This window comes from Panthera tigris, chromosome B4 (genome assembly GCF_018350195.1).
Source record: "Panthera tigris isolate Pti1 chromosome B4, P.tigris_Pti1_mat1.1, whole genome shotgun sequence".
Taxonomy (NCBI): domain Eukaryota; kingdom Metazoa; phylum Chordata; class Mammalia; order Carnivora; family Felidae; genus Panthera; species Panthera tigris.
In genome coordinates, this window is record NC_056666.1 from 38950474 (window position 1) to 38978148 (window position 27675).

Sequence of the window (27675 nt, forward strand, 5' to 3'; positions counted from 1 at the left end):
CTACCTAATTAATTTCCTTTTTCTAGTTCAAACTTCCAGGAGAATCTGTTGGACTGCTTCATTCATTCAGGCATTCAGAACATTTATATGAACTACCTACTATGTGTAGGCAATGTATCCCTATGGTAATTTGGGCCCCCTTTTAGAACTCTGAATTATCCCTCCTCTCTCATTCCAAAACTGACTGTTCCCTGGGATCTTGCTAGGGATGCTGAATTTGGCCTCCATTCCCAATCTACTAAATCAGAATCTTATTTTAAGATGATCCCCAGGTTATTTGTATGCCCATTCAAGTTCGAGAAGCACTGTTTTAAAGTTCTAGTTCTCAAAGCTGGCTGTACAGTGGAAACATTTGGGGATTAAAAAAAAAAATACCGATGCCTGGATCCTTCCTGCAGAAGTTCAGATTTAATTTTCTGGGGTGCGGCACTCAAAAGGTGCTAGATGATTCCAATGTGTAGGCAGGTTTGAAAATCTCCGAATCAGTCCTGTGTCACCACTGACCAACTGTAAGCCTAGAATAATTGCTTAGTTTCTCTCTAGGCCAGATTCCTTGTATCTTAAGTGAAGATACCCTGTTTACCTCAGAGTTGTTCTGAGAGACAAATGTGATCACACATGTAAAACATTTGAAATGTGTGCCTATAAATCCCATGCATCACTTAAGTTCTTTAAACCCAACTTTTCATATATAATTGGGGAGAAATGCATTATCATATATGAGAAGTTAAGTAAAAATGCATGGAAAACAATGTAAAAGTTAACATCATTAAACTTTGTCATTGTAAAGCTAACACGAGTAAGCTTTACCTGTTATCCCATTTTACTTATCATATAACTGAGAGAGAGGTTAAGTAGCTCTCTCAAGACCCTGAAAGCTGTAAAAGAAACATTATTCACCAGATGCTCTTCAAAAATGACAGGGGAACCTTAAGACCATTGCAACTGGGGTCAAGACTATTGCAATGTGTCAGAGAGACTGAATTCAACTCCAAGTACAACAGGCACCAATAGGGTTTATTGCCAGGGGTCAGGGCGAGGGAGGGAATGGAAACTTATTAACAGGAAGTTGGTTAGATATCAAGGTTGAGGGGGAAGAGGAGCTCCATTAAATACCAAGGGTGGAGGAAGAGGAGTTTGATTAGATACTAAAGGTAAGGGGATTCTTGATAAACTGGCTTCGCAGAAGTCTTTGGTAAAACCGGGCTCAGCAGGCCAAGAATGAGGCCCAGTCTGGAAGAGCGCTCAAAAAAAAAAAAATCTGATTTCAGTTTGCTGCAGGACTGTGCCTGTCGAGGCGGGGAGAGGAACTAGGTGGATCTAAATCCGCAGAACTTGCTGACCCTACATCCCCAGTATTACGGGTTAACAGTAAAACCTCATACGACCCAATGTGTCTGGCGCTGTACACTCCGGAAGTAAGACCACTAGCTGCATTCTTGCTTCAAATGAAATCAACTCCACATCCGTGCCCCAGCTCACCCTTCTATCCGGAGTCTCCAGGATCCAAACTTGCCCGGGCAAGAACCGCCTCCACTGCGGACTCCAGGGCTGGCCCCGCAAGCACCTGCCGCGCGCCAATCACAGGCCTGCGCGCAGGGGCGCAAGCGCCACGGCCCTGGGCGGGGCCTCGTTGCTTACCATTCTCCACCGCCCTGTCGGCCTCTCGCCGCCCTGATTGGCGCTCCTGGAATGACGTAGACGGCCGCCTCGGCCTATGGTGGCGGAGCCGGCCGGCCGGCCGGTTTGGCGGAAGTGGTGTGGGCGAGGTGCCCCGCAGTGCGGAGAAGCCTCGCGCCGGAGGGTGCTGGGCACGCGAGCTGCGCTGGGGCCATCACTTCCCCTCCCTCCGGGCGCCCGGAAGATGACCCGCTTCGCGCTGACCGTTGTGCGGCAGTGAGTATTGCCGTCGCAGGTGCCCTTGTCGCCTTCTCGTCAGGGAGTTGTTGAGGAGTGGGTGAAGAGACCGTTGACCTGTCACCCCTCCTCTTCCCTGCTTGCTCGCCCTTCGGAGGGTTGGACCCCTCTTCCCCCGGCGCCCCTGAGCCGGGAAGGCGGGTCGTAAATATCTGGAGTTCGGCGTTACAGATGAGCACGCTGAGGTCCGGAGGAGTAAACGGCCGAGGTTCGCAGCCACTTGGCGGAGTTAAAGCTGAAAAAAGCCAGCCTTGGCTCCGGACTTCGTGCGCCGCTGGTTGCTCCCCCCCCCCCCCCCCCCCCCCCCAACGGATCCTAAAGAGTTTGCGGGATAGCTCGTCCCAGGCCCGTATTTGTGTGCTGGCTGCCTTCCGCCGCTGTCTCTCTCCATCTGTGCTGCACCCCCGCCCCTCGCTTGCCAGGGCAGCCGCAGGCGTGGACCTGAGATTTAGTTCTTCCCTCCCGAGATCACACTGCTGGCGGCGGCGGAGGGCCTCCACCCTCGTTTCTGCAACCCGCATCACTCCGAACAAATATTTTTATCATAACATTCCACGGTGGAGCTGAAAGCTGCTACGTCTTCATGTCTCTTATCTTTTTCCTTCGTAACGCTTATTTGCCGACTGTTAATGGAAGTGCAGTGCAGGGTGGTTAAGACCACAGATTTTTCAAGCAGGATAGACCTGGGTTAGAATCCGGGCTCTGGTTAGGAGGAACCTTGTAACCGCGGCTTCCGTTAACGTAATCTTTACGACGTCAGTTTGCTAATACATAAAATGGGGGTAGTGAAAATACCTGCCTCACTAGTGTGAGGCAGAGTGCATAGTGCAACGGAGGGGAAGAAATGTGTCTCAAGAACTAAATAACTTCTAATTCTGTAAGAGCATCTGTAATAAAAATGTAGTCAGTCCTCAGGATGTATGTATAATTTTATCAGACCCGCATTTTGAATATGTGCTAGGTGCCCGTGGACTGGATTATACAGGTAAATAAGATACGGTTTTTGACTTCCAGAGTTCACAAGGAACAGTAATAGGACTTAACCTTGTCGAGCTGACTTTAATTGGTATCTTTTTTTTTTTTTTTTTTTTTGTCCTGTTCTTCCTTTATGGGAGGATAATCTTAGGAATCATCAGAATTATCCCTGTAAGACTCACAGGATTTTGATGACTAAACTAGAAATTGAGTTCCTCTCCGTCTCTTCCCCACCCTTCCATTTTATAGACTGCTTTATGACCATTTGATGACCTACTTAAGGTCATGTATAGCTCATTGGTAGCAGAGCAGGAAGTAGAGCCCTTCTTTTCCCAGTGTTTGAGCACCTTATGGATGCCTGAACTCAGCCAGTACTGTGTCTGACATATAATTGAAGTTCACAAATCGCAGGAAATCTGGATTGAACCATCCCTTGATAGTAAGGTGATTTCTAATTAGATTCTTATGGACAGTAGTTACATGAATTTGGATTTTGTCTCCTCCGTGCTTCTTAAAAAAGGGCTTGGTTTAAAAAACTGATTCCTTATAGAAATCCTTTGAGGAATCAATTTAAAAGTAAGTCTTTATACATTATTATGTGCCAGGCACTGTTGTAATTAAGTTCTGACAGTGCAGTGAGGTGAGGACTGCTTCTCAGTTTGCAGGTGAGGAAACAGGTGCAGAAGTCCTGTAACTAGCTTGAAGTCACATGGCTGGTGGGGTGGTGGAATTGAAGCAAAGGAGCTTGACTCTACAGCCCATCCCATCCTCTTAATCACTGTCCTCTCTGCCTCCTTTTTTATTGAGTTAAAACCTAGTGTTTGTAGATTGCTTGAATATCACCAGCCATTTTAGTGGCTACTTTTTATTTCTGCTAATATAATTGTGAAGAGTGTTAAGAATAGTTTGCTTTGTTCTGTTTTATTCATGGGAAAGTGGAGTTAAAGTGTTGAAATAATTGATAGGGTTATGGTGAGCTGCCTTTCCTGCCTGAATCATCCCTCTTTCCTCTTCCAAATTCTCCAAGCTAAGAATTAATGACGCTTTCAGGAAACGAAACGATTGCAAACTTGATTAATAATCACCATAGTTAAATATAATGAATCCACAGGGTTGGGTCATTTAGCATAATATTGGGAATAGCACTTGACTTTTCTATTATCTGATTCTGTATAACTAAGATAGTCCAGTGCTTTGAAACTGATAGCATGATCGGTATTTTTAAAGAGATGAATAATTTTAGTGAACAGTGCCTCTTCAGATAATTCCAGAAAGCTTTTAAAATGCAAGTTCTGTAAGTTCAACTAAATCCTTTATGAATCTTATGCTGTAACTACCTGTGCGTTTATCTTCGACATACTTGTGCTCACAAGTATCATTTTGGAATAGAATATCCAAGATTGCAAATTTCAAGTCTTTTAGTATTATTAAACTATAACTTCTGATATTCTAGTCCAGCATTGTTGAAAACCCCAATATATGTAGATTGGGAATTCCATCACCTACATAACCCATTGAAGGCCCCAGTTCCTTGAAATATTATTTGTGTCTGTTTGCAATTAGTTGCCTGGAAAACCATCCCATTTCACTTCCACTTTTAACTAGCTCTTAAAACAAAAAATTTTACAAACCTCATTTAATTTGCTTTTAATGACCTAAAGATGATAAATTAGTAAAGTTAATGATAGCAAAACTGATTTGCTTTTCTTATGCTACCTCTATTGGCAGTTACTTTTTTGTTGAATGCCAATAATTGTTCTGGTCATAAATAAAGCAAGCAAAGTAAGTGTTAGGGCACCTGTGAATTTTTATAAAGATACATGTTATGTTACTGTGATACTTGTTTTCCGAGAATAGGATTGATCAATTGGGAGAGCATTTACCACTAGGACTGACATATAAATAAAAATATATCATGAGTTGGGTGTGTTATGTCCCCCACCCCCACTCCGACCATCTAGTGACGGTTTCCATGTTACTAGCCCTCGAAATCTTCTATATTTTCGAGTGAATTAATTGGTAGAGAGGAATTAAGATAAAGCTGTATTCTTGATTAAATATCAGGTGAGGCTTTGCATTTCCATGTACACTGAAGCATATCTATTTTGAAAACATGCCCCAAATCTGTACTAATTTCCCATGATTTGCCTTGGTCTTGTGGCAAACAGTACTCATCTATTGAATTTGAATTCTTTAAAAGAATATGATCGGGAAATTAAGCTTTCTAAATGACTTCTAAAGAAATGCCATAGAATATAAACGAGAACTAACAAAATAAAATCTTTTAAAGTGAAGAATAGTGTAATAACCTACAAAATGAATGATGCATATTTGTGGGACCTATAAATGGCTGGTCATAAGACTTAACTTCTTGGCATAAGCATTTAGATTCTTGCAGAGTCGGGTGTTCTGTTTTGGAAATGGATCACACTGGAGATTTTGAAAATGAGTAGTGTTATTCCTGACTCTTTCAAAATATATTCCTCTGACCTTTCAGCTCCTTCCACCTTCTCTGCCACTATCACAAGCCACACTTTGGTTAAGGGAAGTAGATTAATAGTAAAACTATTTTAGCCACCTAATTTTCTTTCCCACTCCCAAAACAAACTTTAAACAGTTGCCTAAAGGATTTATACAAACCTCTTGATAAAGCTGATAGCTGTAAAACTAAATATTTATGAAAGTTTTTGGGAAAAAATTCTCTTTCTAGATTCCTGCTCTGCCTGCTTCGGATTCTGTGTCTCCCTCTCTCTCTCTCTCCCCGTTTCTCTGCACCTCCCCTGCTTGTGTGCTGTCCCTGTCTGTCTCTGTCTCTCTCTCTCTCTCTCTCTCTCTCTCTCTCAAAAATAAACAAAAAGAATTTTTTTTAAACGGCAGTTTCTCTATCATCACCGTGGATACTTTATCTGTCTGAATGGTAGAGATTAATACCCTCTTTCACATCCACTGTGTATGATTTCGAATGAATTTTGGAGTAAAAGACATATTTTATTAATATCAACCACAATGATGACAATGGCAGATCAGTGGTAAATAGTTATGAAAATCTTCATATATTTGTCATACATTTTTTTAAAGTTACATCCACATGTTTAGAAATCAGAACAATTCTTATATATCTTTCTGGTGTTTGTGTGCACATGTGCACGCAGGTCCAAATGTTTATTCTTATTTTCCACCTTTCTAAAAAGATAGCATTCTTTTTAGATTATTCTGCACTTTGCTTTTGCTCTTTAATATATTTTGGTAATTTTTCCAAACCTTTCCATAAATCATTCTCTTTTTTAGGGGACACAATTACCTAGTATTCCACTATGTATATATGCCACCATTTATTTGTTAATGTAACCAGTTCTCTGTTAGTGGATATTTAGGTTATTTACCAGCTTTTGCTACTAGAAAAAATATTGTGGCAGATACTGTTTTAAATAAGGTTGAATGCAAGTATTCCCAGTATTATGGTTGCTGTATTAAAGGGCAAACAGATTTATTATTTTGATTAATATTTCCAGATGACCTTCCATTGGCAGAGTACGTACACTGAGGTTCTGTTATTTCCCTGGGTTTTCTCTAGGCAATGAGTATGTTAGGGCAAGGCAACCTCTGGCTGTGCCTTTAAGGAGCTGGAACCTGGTTAGACACACATCTAAAAAGGTTAATTAGCATATGGGTGGTAACTGACAGTACTGGGGGGGGGAGTGGGGGGAGGTGGGAAATGGGAGTGTAGCCTGGGTGTGTTTAAATGGGATAGGTTGGTGGGGAATGGTGCCTGGGAGGGAATGCTTCCTCAGGGAGCAGGCTGTTTGTATTGGGTCTGGAAGAGTGAGAACATATTGGTCAGGTCCAGTGGTCTCTGTTTTCATTAAGCTCTCCAGGGGATTCAGATACACTCTCAAGTTTGAGAAACGCTGTTCTAGGCAGAGGTTGGCAGACAACTATTTTTGTAAATGAGGGACAAGGTTCCAGGCAGAGGCCCGGGTTTGTGATTCTGACTCTTAAGATTTGATGGAGTTCCTTTCTAGACTGTGTAAATCAATCCATGTGAAGGCTTTTTTTTTTTTTTTTTTTTTAAACTAGTGCTTTGTTTAAAACAAAGCAGGGATGATGAGCCTGAGCCTTCACAGTAATCAGGGAAATATAGTCAGATAAAACTGAGATGAACTGTTCTGTGCCAAATTGGCACAAATGGGAAACTCTGACATTACTGAATGTTGGAGAGGATGTGGAACACTGCTGGGGGTTGTAAATTGCTGTGACCACTTCGCTATTGTCTGATAAATCTAAATGTTTGCATACTCTGTGGCTTAGCAATTCTAGGGCTAGGCCTAGATCACTAGGTATGGCTTTGCAAACTTAATTAAGGGGTAGGAAGTAGCTTAGGCTTTACAAGCCATGCACTCTGTCTGGACCGCTCAGTTCCATTATTATAGTGTGAAAGTAGTCATAAACAACATGTAAACAAATGGGTATGATTGTATTCCAGTACAACTCTACCAAGATCGTGTGCCGGTCTTTGAGTAGTTCTCAAACATGAATGTGCATCAGAATCACTTGGTGGGTTTATTAAAACAGATGAACTGGGCCACAACCTCTGAGCTTCTGATTCGGGAGTCTGAAGTGGGGCCTGAGAATTTGCATTTCCAAAAGGCCCCAAGCAGTGTCAGTGATGCTGGTTCAGAGGCCCCACTTTGCCACCCACTGCCCTAGAGAATCTGATGTGCTCTATACAAACATGTTTATTCACAGCAGCTTAGCTCCAAACTGGAAACAATGTAAATATATCAACAATATAAATAACACTGGGAAATTCTTGAGTATTACACAGTAATGAGAGTGTAAGAGTATGCCACCGGTCACAACAGTGGTGTATCTCCCAAACAATGTTGAGGAATGGTAGCAACACAGGACTGCATACAGCAAGAAGCAACTCATTATAAAGTTCAACAACAGGCAAGCTAATCCTATGCTGTACTTGCATGGGAAAGCTATGAAGAAAGGCAAAGCAAATGAGCATCTAAATAAATGCCAGGTAGTGGATCCACTGGGGGTGGGAGGACATTGTGGTTGGAAAGAGACCCACTCTAGGAGGCTGGCAGTGGTGATCTGTTAACTTGGGTGGGGTCACCAGGGTGTTGACTTTATGGTATATTATTTGTTTACATTGTTTATTTCACGATTTTTACAAGATTTTAAATGCATTAAGTTGAATCTTTGATTTCTGTATAGCTCTGTCCAAAAATGACCTATAAACAGAACTATTGAGTGCTTACTAAAAGCTGAACAGTGTTTAAACACTTTATCTATATTCATTCAGTTACCCCAAGAGCCCTGTGAAATGGGGGCTGTTATCATCCCCATTTTACAGACAAAGAACAGAGGCACTCAAGCTTAACCAAGTTCCTAAGTATATAGCCAAAGCAGTTTTTGTTCTTCAGGCTGCTATATGGCAATGAAATTTACTTCGAAGGGTTTTCATCTCCCCTTGACATAGAAATATATCAATGTGAGCTGTAGACATTTGGTACCAAATGAGGAAACAACTTGATCCAAAGAAACCTATTTACTATTTTTACCCACCCTTCCAGTTCTGTGTTCAGTGTCTACACAGAACAAGTCAACTCCTTTTTCCCCCCGGGGCAGCCACCAGTCCTTCCCATCTCTGTTTTCCAGTGCCTAGCACTGTACTTAGCACATAAAAAGAGCTCAAAGAATTTTGAACTCAGTTCTTGATAGCTTTTCAGGTATTTGATTGCTTTTACTGTTGTCCGGTCTCGTCCAGATAGCACATCCCCGTCCCCTTCCACTTTGTGTTCCCTCCAGTCTCAGTTGATGGTTATTTTATGACAAAGTTTCCAGTCCTTCACTCTTAACAGTTGCTTTGAAATTGGTTTGGTTTTTTAATTCTTAAAAGCATAGTACCCCAACCTCAGTTTTTAGTGTCCTCTCCGAGATAGTTGTCAGCATTACAAAAAGGAACAGGTGGAGATGTAGGAACCAGAAGAAGCCAGGGCATCTGAAAGGTTGTCCACTTCTTTCCCACCACATTCGGGTTCCCTCGCACTTGCTCCTTCAATCCAGCAATAAACCAACTCTCATGGTTTCCTCCTGCTGCTTGTGAAAGGAGTTTTAGTTAACATTTATTTTAACAAGATTATTTAATGAAAATTATATATACATATTGATAGAATATTCTACTTACAATTATGATTGATTCATGATTTATACATTTTAATTTGGGTCAGTATGAAATTCTGAGCCCAAATCAACTAAGTACATTAGAGTAGATGCTTGTAAATATCAATTTAGAACAAATTTTATGTTTATAGGTTAGATTGTGAAGTATGCTACAAGGTTCATATGCTCCCTTTGTGAATATCATTACCTTTCATTGATGATTTTTTTTTTTTTTCTGATTTCAAAAATAACCTATTTGGTAATAAAGGTTTTTTCCCCCTCTCTCTATTTTAGTGGAGAAACAAGATTTAACAAGGAGAAAATAATTCAAGGTTAGTATACTTTATTTTAGCTGTCTCCTCTAGTGTTAATGTGATATGTAAGCAAATCAGAGTTGGTGGGGGAGGGGTGCCTGGGGACAGCTCTGTATTGTGAGCAGTATTAAAGAATTAAAGCATCATGGTTACAGAAATACGATCAGAGCAGATGGTAACTAGGAGGAATAAGTTTCTTAAGGGAACTGGATGTAAAGAACAGGATTCCAAGTTGCTTATGGGTAGCTTCAAAGTGGCCCAGTCAGCTGATTAAAGAGTTATGTTGGGTCTAGTGGTCTTAAAATGTAACTGCTGTGATTTAAAATGATTTCATATTTGGAAACATGAAGTTTGCTGGCTAGTTAGTTAATGGTATTTTTCTGCTAAGGTGGTTATATTATTTTTAGTAGTAACAAAGAAGAGGTTTAAAAAGCGAATTCCTGTTCTCATACAGGATTGTTGCTTTATTCTGAACAGATTCTTCCTCCCTTGTTCTGCTAATTTGGGTTCAGATCTTAATCTCCCTGTGATCCAGCAAGTCTAGCGTGTATATCTTGGGTGAACTCTCAGTCAGACGTACTATTTCTGTGCGGTGATTACAAAAGCATTTCATTTTATTTTTTTGGTTAGGGACATCTGGAGTTTGCAGAAACTGATTTTCATACCCAGTGTGCCTGACTCCCGCTTCTGAAAATTAGTCTGATAATTAAATGAACCTTTGTTTTCTGGTGACACGTGCCCCACCCAAATTAGCCTTTGGATTTAACACCTGGTTCTTTAGTACTTGTCTCATTTCATTCCACGCTGACAGTGGAGCCGGAATAAAAGTGTTTGTGGTCACACCTGTTTCCACATTTGTGTTCTTTTCCTAACTTTGTCAGTTAAATGCTTAGTTCTTTAAGTTACAGCATTCAAGACATGTATTTCCAAGTACCATTTTTGTTGCATACCTACAGTTTTGATAATGTAGTAATTTTGTAAGTATCGGCACCAGGTGTCTTAAATTGTCTTCGGTGACCCATGAATTATTTAGAACTATCTTTTAAATTTCCAAATGGCTAAGCTTTTTTTTTTGGTTCATCTTTTTTGGTTGACTTCCAATTATATTTTGTATTCTTTCTGACAAGATGGTTTATTGATATCTCTTTGAAATCAGTTAACATGGTCAGTGTTTATAAATCTACCATTCTATGCTTGACAAAAATCTGTATTTTCTAATTGTTGGGTTTGGAGTTAGGTGTCAAATAAGCAACCTCTGTTTTATTGTTTAAATCTTGTGTGCTTTGCTAATTTTGTCAATTTACAGATTTGCCTGCATGACCTAAATATGAATTTATGGTTGAGATGTGGAATATCCCACTGTGATGGCCAATTTATCCTTTAATACCAGAAATTCTATCAATTTGTGCTTTATGTGTTCTGCTCCTGTATAGTTACAGACTATTTTATTAGGTACATACAGGTTTAAAAATCATTCTGTCTTCCAGTGAATTAGATCATTGATTATTTATAGTAATCCTCACAATCGTTTTGTCATAAAGTCCTGCATTTCTGAGTGTAATATAGCTTCTCCAGCTGTTTGGGGGTTGGAATTTGCCTGGTATATATTTTTCCATTGCTTTCCTTTTAACCTTTCTGTGCTGCCTTAAGTGTTACTTCATAGATACTAACTACATAGTTGATTTTCCTCTTCCTCTTCCTCCTTCCCCTCTCTCAACCCCCACCTATTCTTTCAATGGTTACCTTTAAATTTTTACCATTCATACGTAATGAAGTATAATATCTATACCTCTTTTCCCTCCCAAATACAAAGAACTTGTATGATTATCGCTTAGTATCTTAGTCCTATCCTTTTTTAACCACATGACATAGGTATTATTTAATTTGTTATTTAGATAATGTTTGTTTAGATTTACATATATATTTACCAGTTTCTCTCCTCATAGTTTCTTTTGCATCTCAGACCTGCATTCCTGAAGTATCTTCTTTAAAAGGTCCCATGGTGCAGATTGGTTGGTGGTAAAGAGAGTTTTAATTGTTTCCATTCCAGACAATTTTATTTTAATTCTATTCAACCTTTTTTAGCCTAGACAATTTAGACTGACAGAACTCCTAGCACTTGGGAGATATTAGTGTGCTGGTTTTTTTTTTTTTTTTTGGCTTCCATTGCTCCTGTTAAGAAGTCTTCTCTCAGCCAAATCATGTTCCATGGTAGGCAATCTGTCTCTCTCTGTAACTGCTTTTAAAATCTTTTATTTGATTTTGGTATTCTGCAGTTTCTTATACCTAGAGGGGATTTTTTTTTTTTTCCCCTTTTAATTTATCCTGCTTGGTGTTTTCTTCATCTGTAGATTTATATCTTCTCTCATTTCTGGAAAATTCTCAGCCATTATCTCTTCATATTTTTTCTCCTTCATTTTCTTCTTTCTGGAGTTCCAGTCAGAAATATGTTAAGGAATATCATTCTCTCCTTCGTGTCTCTAATATATCTGAGATGTGTTTCATCTCCTTTATCTGTGCTGCATCTGGGATAAAAACCTGAGCCCTGTCTTTGAGTTCATTAAGCCTTTCTGTTACTGAATCTCCTTTCATCCACTGAAGGATTGTTTCCCTCCTCAGCAATTCTATTTTTCGTTATTGGAAGATCTGTCTGATTCTTTTAGAAAGCGGTCTGGTTGTTTTGGATGGCTTCTTGTTACTTGCTTATTTTTGTTACTCTGTCTTTATGTTTTAGTCACAGTTTATAGTCTTTATATGCTGATTTCAGTGTCTAAAGTATTAATTATTCTGAATCTGTTATTTGTTGTTTCTGGTGACTTTTGTTCATGGAGGATTGTTTTCTTGTATGTTAAGTCATTGGCTGAATTATTAAAATTTTTTTTAACATTTATTTATTTATTTTTGAGAGAGACAGATCACGAGTGGGGGAGGGGCAGAGAGAGAGGGGGGACACAGAATCCGAAGCAGGATTCACGCTCAGAACTGTCAGCACAGAGCCCAATGAGAGACTTGAACTCATGGACCTGGAGATCATGACTTGAGCCAAAGTCAGATGCTTAACCCAGGCGCCTCCATTGGCTGAATTATTATTAAGTATAAATTAGTAGAAAACTTCTTAGCCTTTGTTAAGTCAGATTTGCTCTGAAGAGAATTTGCATTTGATTTTACTACGGACCTGAAACTATACTAGCTTCCTTATAGGATCTCTGGCATCCAGGAATGTGGAGTTTCAGTTCTCCTACCTCGCTGTTCCATGTAGCAGTCTCCCTCCCCCAAACACTCCCTTGCTTGTGCTGATTACCAAGTCATCTCTGTTTTCTAATGTTTATATTAACTTTCAACTCAGAGTATTTTGGTTGCTTTGCATCTCCTCTTGGAGAGTTTCCTTATACCCTGAGAGCGGGGCGCGCGCACACGCGCGTGTGCACACACACACACAGCGCACCTATTTGGTTCTTTTGTTATGGGAGGACCCTTCAGAGTGTTTAATCAGCCTTTCTCCTGGAAATGGAGGTTCCAACCTTTTTTTTAAAGGAGAAGGAAGGAAGGGGGAAGGGAAGAAGGAAGAGAGGGAATAATACAATATTGGACATTTGGGCAATGGAGATTAAGAAAGGAAACTTTTTAGGTTATGATCCTACCATTCAAATGAAGCACCTGCATGGAGAACATAAGATTAGAGCCAGCATTAATAAGATACAGGTAACGAAGGGGTGGGTAGACACACACAAGAGAGGGGAGAGCTGGAGACAACTGAATTCTCATCATCTTATTCCCATTAGGCAGACATTCTTTTGGGAAACATTTGAATACCTGAGTCTTTATAGGATTATAGCTTAAATTTACTTGTTTCCAGTTCTCTGAAAAGTTATGTAGAGGGGCGCCTGGGTGGCTTGGTCGGTTGAGCGTCCGACTTCGGCTCAGGTCACGATCTCATGGTCTGTGAGTTCAAGCCCCGCGTCGGGCTCTGTGCTGACAGCTCAGAGCCTGGAGCCTGTTTCAGATTCTGTGTCTCCCTCTCTCTCTGCCCCTCCCCTGTTCATGCTTTGTCTCTCTCTGTCTCAAAAATAAATAAACGTTAAAAAAAAAAAATTAAAAAAAATTATGTAGAAAAATAACCAAGGAAATATATTTTTTTAATGTTTATTTATTTATTTTGAGAGGGAGAGAGCAAGTGCAAGCAGGGGAGGGGCAGAGAGAAAGGGAGAGAGAGAATCTCAGCGCAGGGCTCAGTGTCACGAACCATGAGATCATGACCGGAACCAAAATCAAGTGTCTGAGGCCTGACTGACTGAGCCATGCACTTGCCCCTCCAAAGAAATATTTTAAATAAAGTGTAGATAAATTATATTCTCTTACATGTGATTTTATTTGCATCCCTTATGTATATATATTTGAATGTTATTGTTCCTTCTCTTACTATTACAGGACAAGGAGTAGATGAGCCTCTTTCAGAAACTGGATTTAAACAAGCAGCTGCTGCTGGCATATTTCTTAATAATGTGAAATTTACTCATGTTTTCTCCAGTGACCTCACAAGGACAAGGCAGGTAAGTTCTACAGTCAAGGTTTAGACTGATGAGTCAAGAGTATCAACAGTCATAACCTTGAAAACTGCTACCAGAATCGTAGGAAATTAAATCACATGCAGATAACACCCCCAATCCTCTCCTTCCCCCACCAACAGAACTTGTTTCTTTTCATTTTACTTTTGTACTTTATTTTGATTTAGTAATTTTATTTTTATTTTTTTTAATGTTTTTATTTACTTTTGAGAGAGAGAGAGAGAGAGACAGAGCCTGAGTGGGGGAGGGGAAGAGAGAGGGGGAGACACAGAATCTAAAGCAGGCTCCAGGCCCTGAGCTGTCAGCATAGAGCCTGATACAGGGCTCGAGCTCACGAACTGTGAGATCATGACCTCAGCTGAAGTTGGATGCTTAACCGACTGAGCACCCAGGTGCCCCTTGGTAATTTTTAAATTAGAGTAGCGTGGGAAAAATACCTAACGAAATATCTTTAAAAAGACAAGGTTTATGAGAGAGCCAGCAGGAACACCAGGTAGGAGAATTTAACTCACAAAGACATCAAATAGTAGAATCCAGACATGGTTAAAAAAGAACTATGTTACTGTAGAGAAATAAATGACACGTTTGAAATATCTTTAGGGATCAGAGTACTATAAAAATGACCCCAGGGAATTAAAAAGGAACCAAATAAATGTCTAAAAACTCAATGGAAGGGGACTTTGTGTCAACCATGAGGGAATAACAGAGTTAGGATATAGTCTTCCTGCAAAAGCAACTAGAGAAACAGGGCAAAATTTGTGAAACAACTGTTTATAGACATTGGACTTCAGATAGTGTGGGCCTGTGGTCCCCAAATGAAGTGAGACAAGTAACATCAACCCTTGGATTGTCCTGGTGTTCCACCTGAAGTAATTTCCCAATGCTGGCAGGAAAGGCCAGATAGAGCCAGTGGTCTCAGGGAGTTGAGGAGACAAAGCTTGGAATTTGGGGAGGTTAAATAAAGATCGTGGGGCAGAGTGCTGGAAGAGGGAGCAACACAGAGAAAGAACTCTAGAAGTATGTATAGGAAGCCCCTTAAATCCTTGGTAGATTACAGTCTGCACATGCGTAGGTGAAACCTCATGAGGGCAGGAGAGAACAATCCCTGGGGAACCAGAAGCCAGACAATTTCAAGTGTTCACACAGGTTGGGAATCATTTGTGTTCCTTCCACCCAAAGTGGATAGACTTTGTTAAGTACATCAAGCATACAGTGGACACTTCAGAAAGATCACACCTTAATAGTGAAGCTGGGATGCCTGGCTGGCTCAGTCAGTAGAGCATGCAACTCTTGATTTCCAGGTTGTGAGTTCAAGCCCCATGTTGGGCATTGAGCTTTCTTAAACAATGAATTAATTAATTAATGGGGTGCCTGGGAGGCTCAGTCAGTTAAACATCTGACTCTTGACTTTGGCTCAGGTCATGATCTCATAGTCATGGGATTGAACCCTGATTGGGTTCCGTGCTGAGTGTGGAGCCTGCTTAGAATTCTCTCTCTGGCCGTCTCTGGTTCACGCTCTCTGTGTCTCTCTCAAAATAAATTAATAAACATAAAAAAAAACAGTGAAGCTCATCTGTGCTCGAGGAACATAATGAGGAAAGAAATAGAAGAAATAAAAAAGAATCAAATTCATCTTCTAGAGATCAAAGATAACAGTATTCTGAAATGAAAATTACACAGGAGGGGATTATCAGCAGGTTAGACACTGTAGAAGAGCAGTGAACATGAAGTTATAGAAACAGAACATTCCAAAATTAAGGAAGAAAGAAGACTAAAAAAAAGAAAAAAAGAGTCTCAATTGAGGGGTCTAAAATTGACCCACACCTACATGGCCAGGTTGTTTTTGTTGTTGTGGGTTTTGGTTTTTTTTCCTCTCAATTGTTTTTTGTCAGTTGGTCTTATTAAGTCCTCTCTTTATTTTATTATTATTTTTTAAAAATGAGTTTGGCTAAAGGTTTATCAGTTTTGTTGATTTTTTTAAAGAATCAGCTCTTGGTTTTATTGATCTGTTTGATTCTCTCTTTTTTTTTTCAGTTTCTATTTTATTTATTTCCCCTCTTTATTATAACTTTCTTCCTTCTGCTGTTTTTAAGCTCCTGGTGGTTCTTTTTCTAGCTCCTTTAGGTGTAAGTTTAGTGGTTTGAGATTTTTCTTGCTTGAGGTAGGTTTGTATTGCTATAAACTTCCCTCTTAGAACAGCTTTTGCTACATCCCAAAGATGTTGGACCATTGTGTTTTCATTTTAATTTGTCTCCATGTATTTTTTAGTTTCCTCTTTGATTTTTTTTTTGTTGTTGTTGACTCATTCATTATTTAATAGCATGTAATTCAACTTCCATATATTTGTGTTCTTCTCAGATTTTTTCTCGTGATTGATTTTTAGTTTCATACTGTTGTGGTCAGAAAAGATGCCTGGTAGGACTTCGATCTTTTTGAATTTTTGAGACTTGTTTAGTGATGTAATGTGTGATCTGTTCTGGAGAATGTTCCATGTGCACTTGAAAAGGATGTGTATTCTGCTCTTTTAGGATGAAATGTTGTTTCTGTATTGGTACACCCACCTGGTCCAGTGTGTCATTCAAAGCCACCGTTTCCTTGTTAATTTTTTTTTTTAGATGATCTGTCCATTGATGTAAGCGGGGTATTGAAGTACCCTACTATTATTGTATTACTATCGATTACTTCATGTTTGTTATAAACTGCTTTATGTATTTGGCTACTCCCATGTTGGGTGCATAAATATTTATAATAGTTGTATCTTCTTGTTGGATTATCCCCTTTATTATGTAGTGTCCTTCTTTGTCTCTTGTTACAGTTTTTGTTTCAAAGTCTGTTTTGTCCAATATAAGTATTGAAACCCCAGCTTTCTTTTGACATGCATTTGCATGATAAATGTTTCTCTATTGCCTCACTTTCAGTGTGCATGTGTCTTTAGGTCTGAAAGGAGTCAGACCTCCATTATACTTGATGACCATTAATGAGACCATTATGCTTGATGGTGTCCCTGAGTTCCCTAAATCTATTCTCATTTTGCATAATTTTTTTTATCTTTCACCTACTCAGGTTGATTATTTTCCATTACTCTGTCTTCAGGTCACTGATTCGTTCTTCTGCTTCCTCGAGCCTATTTATTCCATCTAGTGTATTTTAAATTTCATTTCTTGTGTTCTTCATCTTGGATTGGTTCTTTTTTATCTCTGTGTTAAGGGTCTCATTGATGTCCTCCACTCTTTTCTCAAGTTCAGTGAGTATCTTTATGAGCATTATTTTAAATTCTCTACCAGGCATATTACTTATCTCCATTTTGTTTTTATCTCTTGCTGTGATTATGTCCTGTTCTTTCATTTGGGACATATTTCTCTGACTCTTCATTTGTGTGTAACTCGTGTCTGTTTCTGTGTATTAGGAAAGTCAGCTGTGTCTCCTGCTCTCGAAGGTAGTGGCCTTGTGAAGAAGAGGTCTTGTAGTAACCCTGCAGTGCAGCGTCCCCTGTTTGCTAGAACCTGACACTGCAGGGGTGTCTACTATGTGTGCTATGTGTACCTGGCTGTTATGGTTGAGCCAGTCCAGTCATCTGCAGAGGTTCTCTTTGTCTGTTGTGGGCAGGGTTTGGTCCCTTTATTGCTAGTGGGCCAGTTTGGGGCTGCCTTGGGCCTGAGTTGAGTCAGACCAGGCATTTTCCAGAGGTGTGGTAGCACCAAACTGCAGGGCACTTTCCCTGTGTTGTCCCCTGAGAAGCTTTTATTGGTGGACAGGACCTGCAGTCAGACTAGTTGTCTGCCTCCAGCCCACTGCTAGGGCCACAGTCTGGTGGGGGGGTGGGGGGGCGTGGGGGGGTGGTGCTGGTGGTATTTTCCCTCTCCCTAGGGCCAGAGTCACTTTGGAGTGGTGCTGGCCACTGTAGGAGCTACTTGCACACTGCCAGGCTTGTGGCAGTGCCCTGGATGGGCTCGGGCCAGGAGTGTATTTGAGGGGGTGAAATCTGCTGAATTTGAGGGGGTGCTGGGGGGTGGGTGGCAGTGTTAGCAAGTTAGATAGTGAATGTCTGCCACACTGGTTCTCACAGCTGGCCATGTGTGTACTCTGTGGGGCAGGGGAGGGAAATGTTGCATGCCAGCTTCTTTCTTCCTGGGGGAGTGTCCCTGTGACTGCTGCGCCTTTGGACATGTTCTGAGATTAGTAAATAACTTTCTCTCCTGTATACCCCAGGCAGTTTTCAAACTGCTGCTTCTATGCTGTATCTTGGGCTGTTGGTTGTGCTGTCTCTCTATGTCCTCTGTCCTCCAGGCTCTCCCAGAGCCACACCCCCTGGTTTTTAAAATTCCAAGTTTTAAGTCCGGCTGATTCTAAGAACTCAGAAAATTCAACCCCTCTAGTTTTCAAAGCCAAATGTAATGGGGATTTGTCTTCCCCACATGGGCTTACTGTTGTGTGTTTCTCTTCGTTTTCCAGTCCTTCCACTCCCTCCCTCCTGCGCATGGCTGGCCCATGGGTCTGTTTAATTCCCCATTGTGTCTTTGCCCTTCCTACCCTCTTCATTGTGGCCTCTTATCTACCTTTACTTGTGGCATTTGTTCTGCCAGTCTTCGGGTCATTTTCTGGGTTATTTATACTGATGTGAATGTTATCTAGTAGTACTCCTGGGAGGAAGTGAATTTAGGGTCCTCCTACTCCATCATCTTCCCTGGAAGTCAGAATCTTTTTTTGTCAATTGGGTTTTGACAGAGGTGCCAAGGTAATACAGCACTTGACAGGGATTCTTTTCAATAAAAGCTGCTGAAACAATGGACTATCCATATAGAAAAACATGAACTTTGACCTTTACTGCATATAACACACAAAAATTAACTTACACTTGATCTCAGCACAAATCTAAAAGCTAAATCTGTATATCTTCTATAAGAAAACACAAGAGAAAAATCTTTATAAAGGTTCTTAGTGCAAGGCATAAACAAGATACAGATCTTATTTTATATATAATATATATGTATCTGACAAATCTATCTATGTAGATAAATACGTATATAGCCATATTTATAAATTTTTTCCAGCTTAGTAATTAGAATAACACTTGAAAATGAGCAAAAGATTTGAATTTGACCAGGCACTTCACAAAGAAGAGAATATGGAAGGTCAATAAGCAGATTGAAAGATGTGTAGCATAATTGATCTTGACAGAAATGCAAATTAAAACCATAGTGAGATTCTATTACATGAACATTTGAAAATGCACAAGAATGTGGAACAACTAGGACTCCTACATAGCTCGTGAGAATGTAAAGTGGAACAACTACTTTGGAAAACAGTGAAACTTTAGTATACACTAATCATATGATCCAGCAATCTCGGTCCTAAGAATTTATCCAAGAGAAATAACATATGTTTACACAAAGACTTGTACACATAATTAACAGCTTTGTTCATTTGAACAGCTTCTGTTCAAAGAGCAGAATCACCCGTGTTCATCAGTAGGTGAATGGATAAATGAGCTGTGATACATTCATGCTGTGGAATACAACTCAGCAACAACGTGAGGAGGAGTGGAGGAGTCTCAAAAACATGGAGGAGTCTCAAAAACATGCTGAACAAAAGAAGCCAGGCACAAAGAGTACATATTGTATGGTTCCATTTATATGAGACTCCAGAAAGGATAAATTTAATCTTCAGTTATGTAGAGCAGGTCCATGTTTGTCAGGGGCCAGGAGTGAGAGGGATTGACTAGAAAGGACACAAAGGAATCTTTTAGAGTGATAGAATTCTTCCATGTCTTGATTTTGGTGGTATGTAGATAGTCGTATACATTTTTCGAAACTCAATGAACTGTACACTTAGCAATAGGTATGTTTTTTTTGTTGTAAATTATACCTCAATGAAATTGATTTAAAAACACAGAACAAGTTGATAAACCAAAAATGAAAACATCAGTGGATTTACTAAATTACAGATTAAACATAGTTGAAATGATCATTAGCTCATAGGTAAATGTAAAATAATAACTGAAATGTAGCACAATGTGATAAATAGATTAAACATTTGAGAGTTTAAAAGAAATGAAGAACATGATATGAGGTCTGGTGTCTTTCAGAAGGAGATGTTAGAATGAGAAAGGGGTCAAAGAAGTCACAGTTGATAATTTTACAGAACTTTTGAAAGATAACACATTATCAGATCTAAAAAGTGTGACAAATCCCAGTGGAGATAAATAAAAAGAAACCCATATCTACACTTAAATAACAAAATTGCAAAGTCCAAAGATTAAGGACAAACGTCATCCACTAATGTCCAGTATTAGACTATCAACAAATTTGTCAGTATCAGTAATAATTTTTTTTAATGCACTGAAGAGATAATAAAGACTAACCTAGAGTTTTATACCCAGGAAAACATTTTCTAGGGTGTAGGTGAAATGAACACATTTCAGACAAACAGGCTGTAATGGAACTTTCAAAGGATAATTGAAGAAGGAAAATAATTCCAGAAGGGAAGTCTGAGTTTCAGAAAAGATGGGTGAGCAAAGATATTGGTAAAAGTAAGGGTAAATGTAAACAAATAGTGACAATATAGAACCATAATGATGATAATGTTTAATTTGTGGGGAGAGGGTTAAAAAACAAGTCAGATTGTGGACTTAAATTATTTCTAGTTTTGCAAATACAGTGTTTCTTGTTAATCAAAAATAACCAGGCACACCAGGAGAGAAGGAAACATGAACAAAAATGAGCCCAAACAAAAGATGACAGAAACAAGCCTCAGGATTTATTTGATAGCTGGTTACCACACACGGACTTTAAAATAACTATTGAATGCACAGATTAAAAAATGACATATGGAATTACAACAGAGAACTGGAAATTATGCACAAGAGCTAAGTGTGAATTCTAGAACTGAAAATATAACTGAAATTAAGACTCAATAGATGGGTTTCACAGCAATGTAGCAACACCTGAATGGAGAATTAATGAACCAGAACCTTTTCTGTAAAGGGCCAAATAGTAAGTTTTTTTAAGTTTTATGGGCTGTATGGTCTCTGTCACAACTGTTCAACTCTGCTGTTGTACTGTGAAAGCAGCCACAAACAATACATAAATAGCTGTGTTCTAATAAATCCTCATTTATGACAACAAGCCGTGGTCTAGATTTGGGCTCTGATTTGCTGACCTGCAAACTAGAAGATCGGTCACAAGGAAATACCCAGATCTGTGTGAAGAGAGGCAACTTTCACAAAGGAAAATTATTTCTAGTTCTTTTTTTATATACTATGATGTATTTTGACATTTTGGCTAGAATGACTCTTTTTGTGAGAAAAGAAACCATTGTCTTTCCATTTTCAGACTGTGCATGGGATATTGGAGAAGAGCAAAGTTTGCAAAGATATGACAGTAAAGTATGATTCAAGGCTTCGAGAAAGAGTAAGTAACGTACTTACATATTGTTCTTCACAGTAAGTCATCAGTAAACCAGCTCAGTTTGTCAGACGCATTCCTGATAGGGATGTGGAATCAGCTAACATGTTAAGAACCTGCTATGTGTCAGTGGCTGTTACAGACTCTCACTGATAGTATCGTATTTAATTATTAAATTCCCAAATTATAAAAGCAAGGTCTCCTCATAAGAACTAGTACAGAAGAGTGTGAGGTAAAGTGCAAAGTTCTCTTCTTGGCCTCCCCATCCTACTTCCCAATTTTAAGCTTGAATAGACTGGCTTATGTCCATTTTATATACCAGAAATGAAACTTGCTGAGATAGTGACTTAGCTAAAGCCACATCTCAATTTCAGATCTGAGCTTGTCCTCCCAGAGCAGTAATTTTGCTCTTCGCTATGGGCCCATGAGCTGGCTAATGTCCCCGTCAGCCCTGTGATTTCTTTTGTACCTGGATAGATGTGTCGATGGCTAGGGCATCTTTGAGAATTGTTTTTCATAATTTGCCTGTGTTCTCTGTTTTTGTCCAAAATACATACCAGAGTTCCCGCAGAGGTGCTGCTTGGAAAGGCTCACTCTGTGCCTGAGAACTAGTGCTGCAGTGTTAATACAAGCATTACAAGTTCAGTGGAACACTGGACGAGGCCTGCAATCGCACAGTAGAGAGACAGTCTCCTTGTCCGGGCCATTCTTCTGTGTGCTCTCTCCCTGAATCACTGCATCCTTTCCTGTGATTTCAGTTGATTTCCAAATATATATTTTTAGCTTAGATCTCTTGCCTGAGCTCACATATCAAACTGCCTACTTTTGATGTCTGTGTGTGTGCCCCACATCTACTTCTAGCTCAGTGGAGCACAGCATCTTTTCTCCACGTAGCTCCTGCTTTACCCAGTCACTCAAACTACGCATTCTTGACTTCCTTGCTTCCCACTTGCACATCCTACCATCATCTTGTCAATTTGGCCACTGTGTAATAGTTCTTGAATCGTTCATCCCTCTGCAAACCCACTGCTGCCATCCTACTGTATTCAGTGTCCCCTGTCACCTGGATCACCTGGAGCAGTGGTTCTCCTGCCTTCTGCCTTGCTCTCGCTTTCTGATCTAATCTCCACACTGCAGCCAGAGTAATCTTTGGAAAACTTGGTTGCTGCGTTCCTGTATAAAACAATTCACTGTTTCTCTTTTACCTTCGGAGCCCATCCAAGCTCCAGCCTGGCTGTCAGCATAGTGTAGGATATGATCTGTTTTCTCCATCTGCCCCCTCCTTCCTTGTACTTACTGCCCAGCCTTAGTAGTATTAGTGAGCATTTGCACAGTGCCCACCACACTCTGGCAAGGGTCTCAGAACTGCAGGTTTGACAATCTTCACAATACCCCTAAGATTTAAAACCTCATTTTTACAGTTGCAGAAACCAAGGCACACAGAGGTCCAGTCCATGGTCATAGAGCTAATGATTTTTAATGTTCTCCTTTATAAAAGAGGTTGTTCCAGTTATAATTAAAGATATAAGAATTGAACTTGAGTGGCACCTGGGTGGCTTAGTCAGTTAAGCGTCTGACTGTTGATTTTGGCTTGGGTCATGATCTCATGGTTCATGAGTTCGAGCCCCGCAGAGCCTGCTTGGGATTCTCTCTCCCTCTCTCTCTGCCACTCCCCTGCTTGTACTCTCTCTCTCTCAAAATAAATAAATACACTTAAAGAAAAAGAATTTGAAGTTAAGAATTGGAAGAGCACCTGACAAATGTGCATATGTTCCTATAAATAACAATTAATTGTTGGACTTCTGTCTGGTGGTGGTAGAATTTTGAGGCATCATCAGTATAAACCATAAATAATGATTTATCTTTAAATATTTTATTCTGTAAGCAATCTGTTGTCATTGTGGGGAACTAAAAGTAAGAATAGTTTGGGAAAAAATACAGCTAAAATTTCTACCATGCCAAATATGGTGAACATTTTGGTATGTGTGCTCTTGGCTTTTTTCATGTTTGTCAGTCTGTCTGTCTGTCTGTCTGGTTGTGTATGTATTTTTCTAAGTATACCCCTTCTATATGTTGGTTTTTAACCGGATTTTCTCCCTGTGTCTATCAGTGCCCAAACATGCATGTGGATACGACCACCTGATTAGTGACTGTATTATTCCAGTAAATGGATATTGCTTGGCTGCTACTACTGGTGCACACCTAGGTTGTGACTCGATTTTCCACTGATGTAAATAATGTTAAAATAAACATCTTTTTGTAGTTGGTTCTTTATACACATGCCTAATAGATTTCCTAGAGACGAAATTGTTGAGGGTGTACTTTTTGAAAAGCCTATAGCACACACTGCTGAATTTCCTTCCAGAAAAGCTGTGCCAGTTTGTACTTCCATGAATGATGAGGGAGAGTTTTTCTCACATAAACAGTAGCTACTGGTAGTCTCTTTGGTCTTCCAATTTAATAGCTTCCGAAAGGTACCATTTTAATTTTCACATTATGGATTCCTGAGGAGTTTCTTGGCCGTTTGTATTTCGTTTGTGACTTCTGTGTCCTTTGCTATGGCTCATTCTTTAGGAATCTAAAAAGTTAATGACCTTTGAAATCACACAGATCGGGGTTTGAATTTCAAATTTGCTGATTATTAGATATAGGAATATAGGCTAGTTGCTTAACCTCTCTGAAATTCTGCTCTCCCATTCATAAATATGGTGATGAAAATGCCCATCTCAGAGTGCTATTATTAGGACCAGATGAGATGGCATGTGAGGTGGCTGACTTGGTTGCTGCATACATTAGTCTCTGGTCCTGGAATCTGTGCAGATCTATTTGTCCAATAAAGCCACACTGTCTAGTTGAGTGTGTTGTTCCATATAACGCATCTAGACACAGTGTCTAGTTCAAGGTGTCCGCTGTATTTTGTAGGGTTCACGGCCCTCTATTGAGTATATTCTCATTATTGGTTTAAAAGATAGAATGAAGTCAGTGAAAGGAAGCCAGGCTTCTTGCCAGAATGATTATTCCAAGTTTGTCATAAACATGTATTTACTTGTTGTATTGCAAATTGATTTGAGGCACTTTTGTCTGTTGGACCATTGCAGAAATACGGGGTTGCAGAAGGCAGGGCACTAAGTGAGCTAAGGGCGATGGCCAAAGCAGCTGGGGAAGAATGCCCTGTGTTCACACCACCTGGAGGAGAGACATTAGACCAGGTACGTAGCCCTGGGGCAGGTTGCCACGTGCATGAACCTGCCAAGGTCAGAGTACCTAATACTGAGTTTGTTTTATAAATGAGATGTCTCTAAATCTCAGCTGAGTGGTTTGAAAGTTGTTTGGTTCATAAACCAATTCTATATGGTGTGTTTATTTTTCCTTTTTAAGCTGTCTTTCTTATTTATTAAGTTGGCAGTCATTGCCAATAATGGATTTAAAGGATGTGTGTTAAGGTGATACTTGAAGAAAACTCTTTGAATATGAAGCAGTAACTCCCGCAGTGGTACTAGCAGGAAGGAGGTGAGTGCAGTGCCGTTCAGTGAGAGCGGCAGGCAAAGTAATTGCGGTCTCAAAATCTTCAGTGCTCCCTAAGTGACATCATCACTGTGTTTGAATTTCTTTGAAGTGTCCTGCTTTTAAACTGCATTGTTGGTGATCCCCACCCCCCCATCACCATTTTTTATTTTCATAATTTTCTCCTAAAGACTTTCTGTTTAGTAAAGGCAAGAAGAGCTTTTGTCCTTGTTGTGGTGGCTCTAGGTGCCCTTTCCTAGGCACACTCTTTTATGGGCTTCTTTTTACTTGTAAATTTCCCTAATTAGATTGTAAGTGCTCTCTCTGAAGGAAAGAATTGGAAATGGTATTTTACTCATCTTTGCCCCTAGATGTGCTTCCATAGTTCCAGAAATACCTGGGCATTTACTACTGATTGAGTGCATAGAAACAGCATCTCATCTGCTTATGTAGTACTTACATTGACATATTAGAAAATCCAGTCAGTTATGTTTTATGTGTATGTTTTAGACTATCATTAGTGGCACTTTATTTTAATTTGTATTTTCTTTTCTTGTAGGTAAAAATGCGTGGAAAAGACTTTTTTGATATTCTTTGTCAGCTGATTCTGCAGGAGGCAGGTGAAAATGAACAGTTTTCCCGAGGAGCTCCAAGCAACTGTCTGGAAACTTCTCTGGCAGAGATATTTCCCTTAGGAAAAAACTGTCCCTCTGAATCTAATTCAGACAGCAGTGCTCCAGGATTAGTCGCCAGTGTCTTAGTTGTGAGTCATGGCGCTTACATGAAAAGCCTGTTTAATTATTTTCTGACTGACCTTAAGTGTTCCTTACCCACAACTCTGAACAAATCCGAATTTATGTCAGTCAGTCCCAATACAGGGATTAGTCTCTTTATCATAAACTTTGAGAAGGGACAAGAAGGGAAGCCAACAGTTCAGTGTGTTTGCATGTATCTACAGGATCATCTAAGTGGAATGACTGAAACTTGCTAAATTTAAGTCTACGTCAAAATCTAGCAGTTTTGAACCTCTGAGGGAGTGCCTTTGGCTTTATTTCCATCCTCTGCTAGTGCTGATTTGGAAACCGTTAAAAAGCTATGACAGCAGGTTATGAAGTTTGACTGGAATCGTGGCCACAGAGAACACTAAGGGAAGAAACCATTTAGGACTGACTTATTTTGTCTTGAGTACAGTCGTCATTTTCCAAAGTAATTTTACCACCCTGTTCAGTTACATCTCTGGATTGTTTATGGATCAACCAATTCGGTATTGCAAATTGAGGTATTAATGACCTTGTTACTATGGTTTTTTGTTTTTGTTTTATGTTGATTTTTTTAATATCTGAAAAAATCTAGCCTGTTTTGTTGGCTCTTGGTAAGATACTGTATGTTTTTTACTATCTCGTTCAGTGCTTGAAAGAAGGAACTATTTATAATTCCCACTGCATATTTATAGTGAGAACACACTGTATTTTAAGTCTTTAAATTAAAAATTCTTAACCACCCTCAGTTTATGTAAAGCAGAATGACACTAAAATTTTTAATCTAGAAATCAGCTGTTGGAATTTTTTACCCCGGAGGGTATGAAACACGGATGAATAGAGATTATGATTGCAGATTGGTCTGGTGAGGAAGAATTTAAAACATCATTTGACTAAGACACATTAAAGAAGGAATCTGAGCAAAAGAAGATAGAAGAACAGCCTTTTCTTATCTAACTTACAGGCTGAACAACTTAGTTTGAGGAAGGCTCTGAAGAACATACATGGTTACTAGTGTAGTACACAGTAACCTCAGAAGGAAAAGACTCTTCCTTGGAAAGAATGTTGCTCTTGCTCTGATAACCACAATTGTGGGTTTTTGTGGAAGGTACAGTTGCCTCTTTTTTCCACCAGATGGCACTGGAGAAGCGGGAGTTTATTTAACTAAATTTTGTACATAAGATTGGCCGCTCAAAAGTCCTTACCTAAATTGAAGTGTTTTACACTTTTTTTTTTTAAGTTATCATGCTCATAAATGCTGTGAGTCTAAACTTACAAGAGTATTAATAGTCAAGTTTGTCAGTTAAGGCTAAAATCACATACAGTCAAAATTCACCTTGGACAGCACTTAAGTCTCTCGTCAAGATCCAGTGTTACAGTGTTCTCAGCATGCCCACCCCTGCCCCTTGCCTGCAGAGAGCATGTGGTTGAGCACTAGAGGGAGTACTCCACAAGGGAAAACTTGGGAAGGGAATTAAAAAGGACGAGCAATAGTAAATGTCCACATTCTCACCATCCAGAAGTAATAACTACCCTCTTCTTCCGTTTTTTTTAAAGAAGTAACACACTGAGATGTAAGTGAAATTCTTTAACCAGTTCCCTCAGTGCCCCCTTGTACCTTGCAGAGGCCACCACCGCAACGCGACTGTGTATGTGCATCCATTCTTTATGTTTTTACCCACAATCGTAAGGAAATGGTGTTGCCTCAGAGTTTTTTAAAATGTACATAAATGTCACCAGTCTGTATTCTGTATTTTCACTTACTATATCATGGGGTTCTATCTATGTTGGTATGTATGGATCCACTTATTATCACTGTATTCTATTAAATAAATGTGGCACATGCTCATTTTGCCTCCTACGAGTGGACATTTGGGTGTGTTCATTATGTCCTTCTAGAAACAGCCTTCTGCATCTCTCTTTGCACTGTGTCATAAAAAATGGTGCGTCTCCAATTTGACAAGAGTCAAATGGGTTTTCACAATGGCTGTCCGGATTTTCAGTCTTACTGGCAATACTCGAAAGTTCCTATTTTCCTCATTTCTGTTAGCACTTGATACTGTCT

At 39.7% G+C, this 27675-nt stretch overlaps 1 protein-coding gene across 2 annotated transcripts; it reads left to right on the top strand.

Annotated features, from left to right (window-relative positions):
- The first annotated feature begins 1702 nt into the window (after positions 1-1702).
- On the top strand, positions 1703-27471 carry TIGAR (TP53 induced glycolysis regulatory phosphatase). Of its 2 annotated transcripts, XM_042991607.1 has the most exons (6): positions 1703-1896; positions 9361-9398; positions 13809-13930; positions 21277-21354; positions 24447-24557; positions 25412-27471. In XM_042991607.1, exons 1-6 carry the CDS (start codon positions 1718-1720, stop codon positions 25841-25843), a joined length of 960 nt encoding a protein of 319 aa, XP_042847541.1. In that variant the 5' UTR covers positions 1703-1717; the 3' UTR covers positions 25844-27471. The 2 variants fall into 2 exon arrangements, with proteins under 2 accessions (XP_042847541.1, XP_042847542.1); XM_042991608.1 differs by lacking the exon at positions 24447-24557.
- The last annotated feature ends 204 nt before the right edge of the window (positions 27472-27675 follow it).

Excerpts from the sequence above, each read along its gene's own strand:
- TIGAR (XM_042991607.1), top strand. The coding sequence starts at position 1,718 with ATGGTGGCGGAGCCGGCCGGCCGGCCGGTTTGGCGGAAGTGGTGTGGG. Across the intron at positions 21,355-24,446 it reads ATTCAAGGCTTCGAGAAAGA|AAATACGGGGTTGCAGAAGG; the intron begins GTAAGTAACGTA and ends GGACCATTGCAG. Across the intron at positions 24,558-25,411 it reads GAGGAGAGACATTAGACCAG|GTAAAAATGCGTGGAAAAGA; the intron begins GTACGTAGCCCT and ends CTTTTCTTGTAG.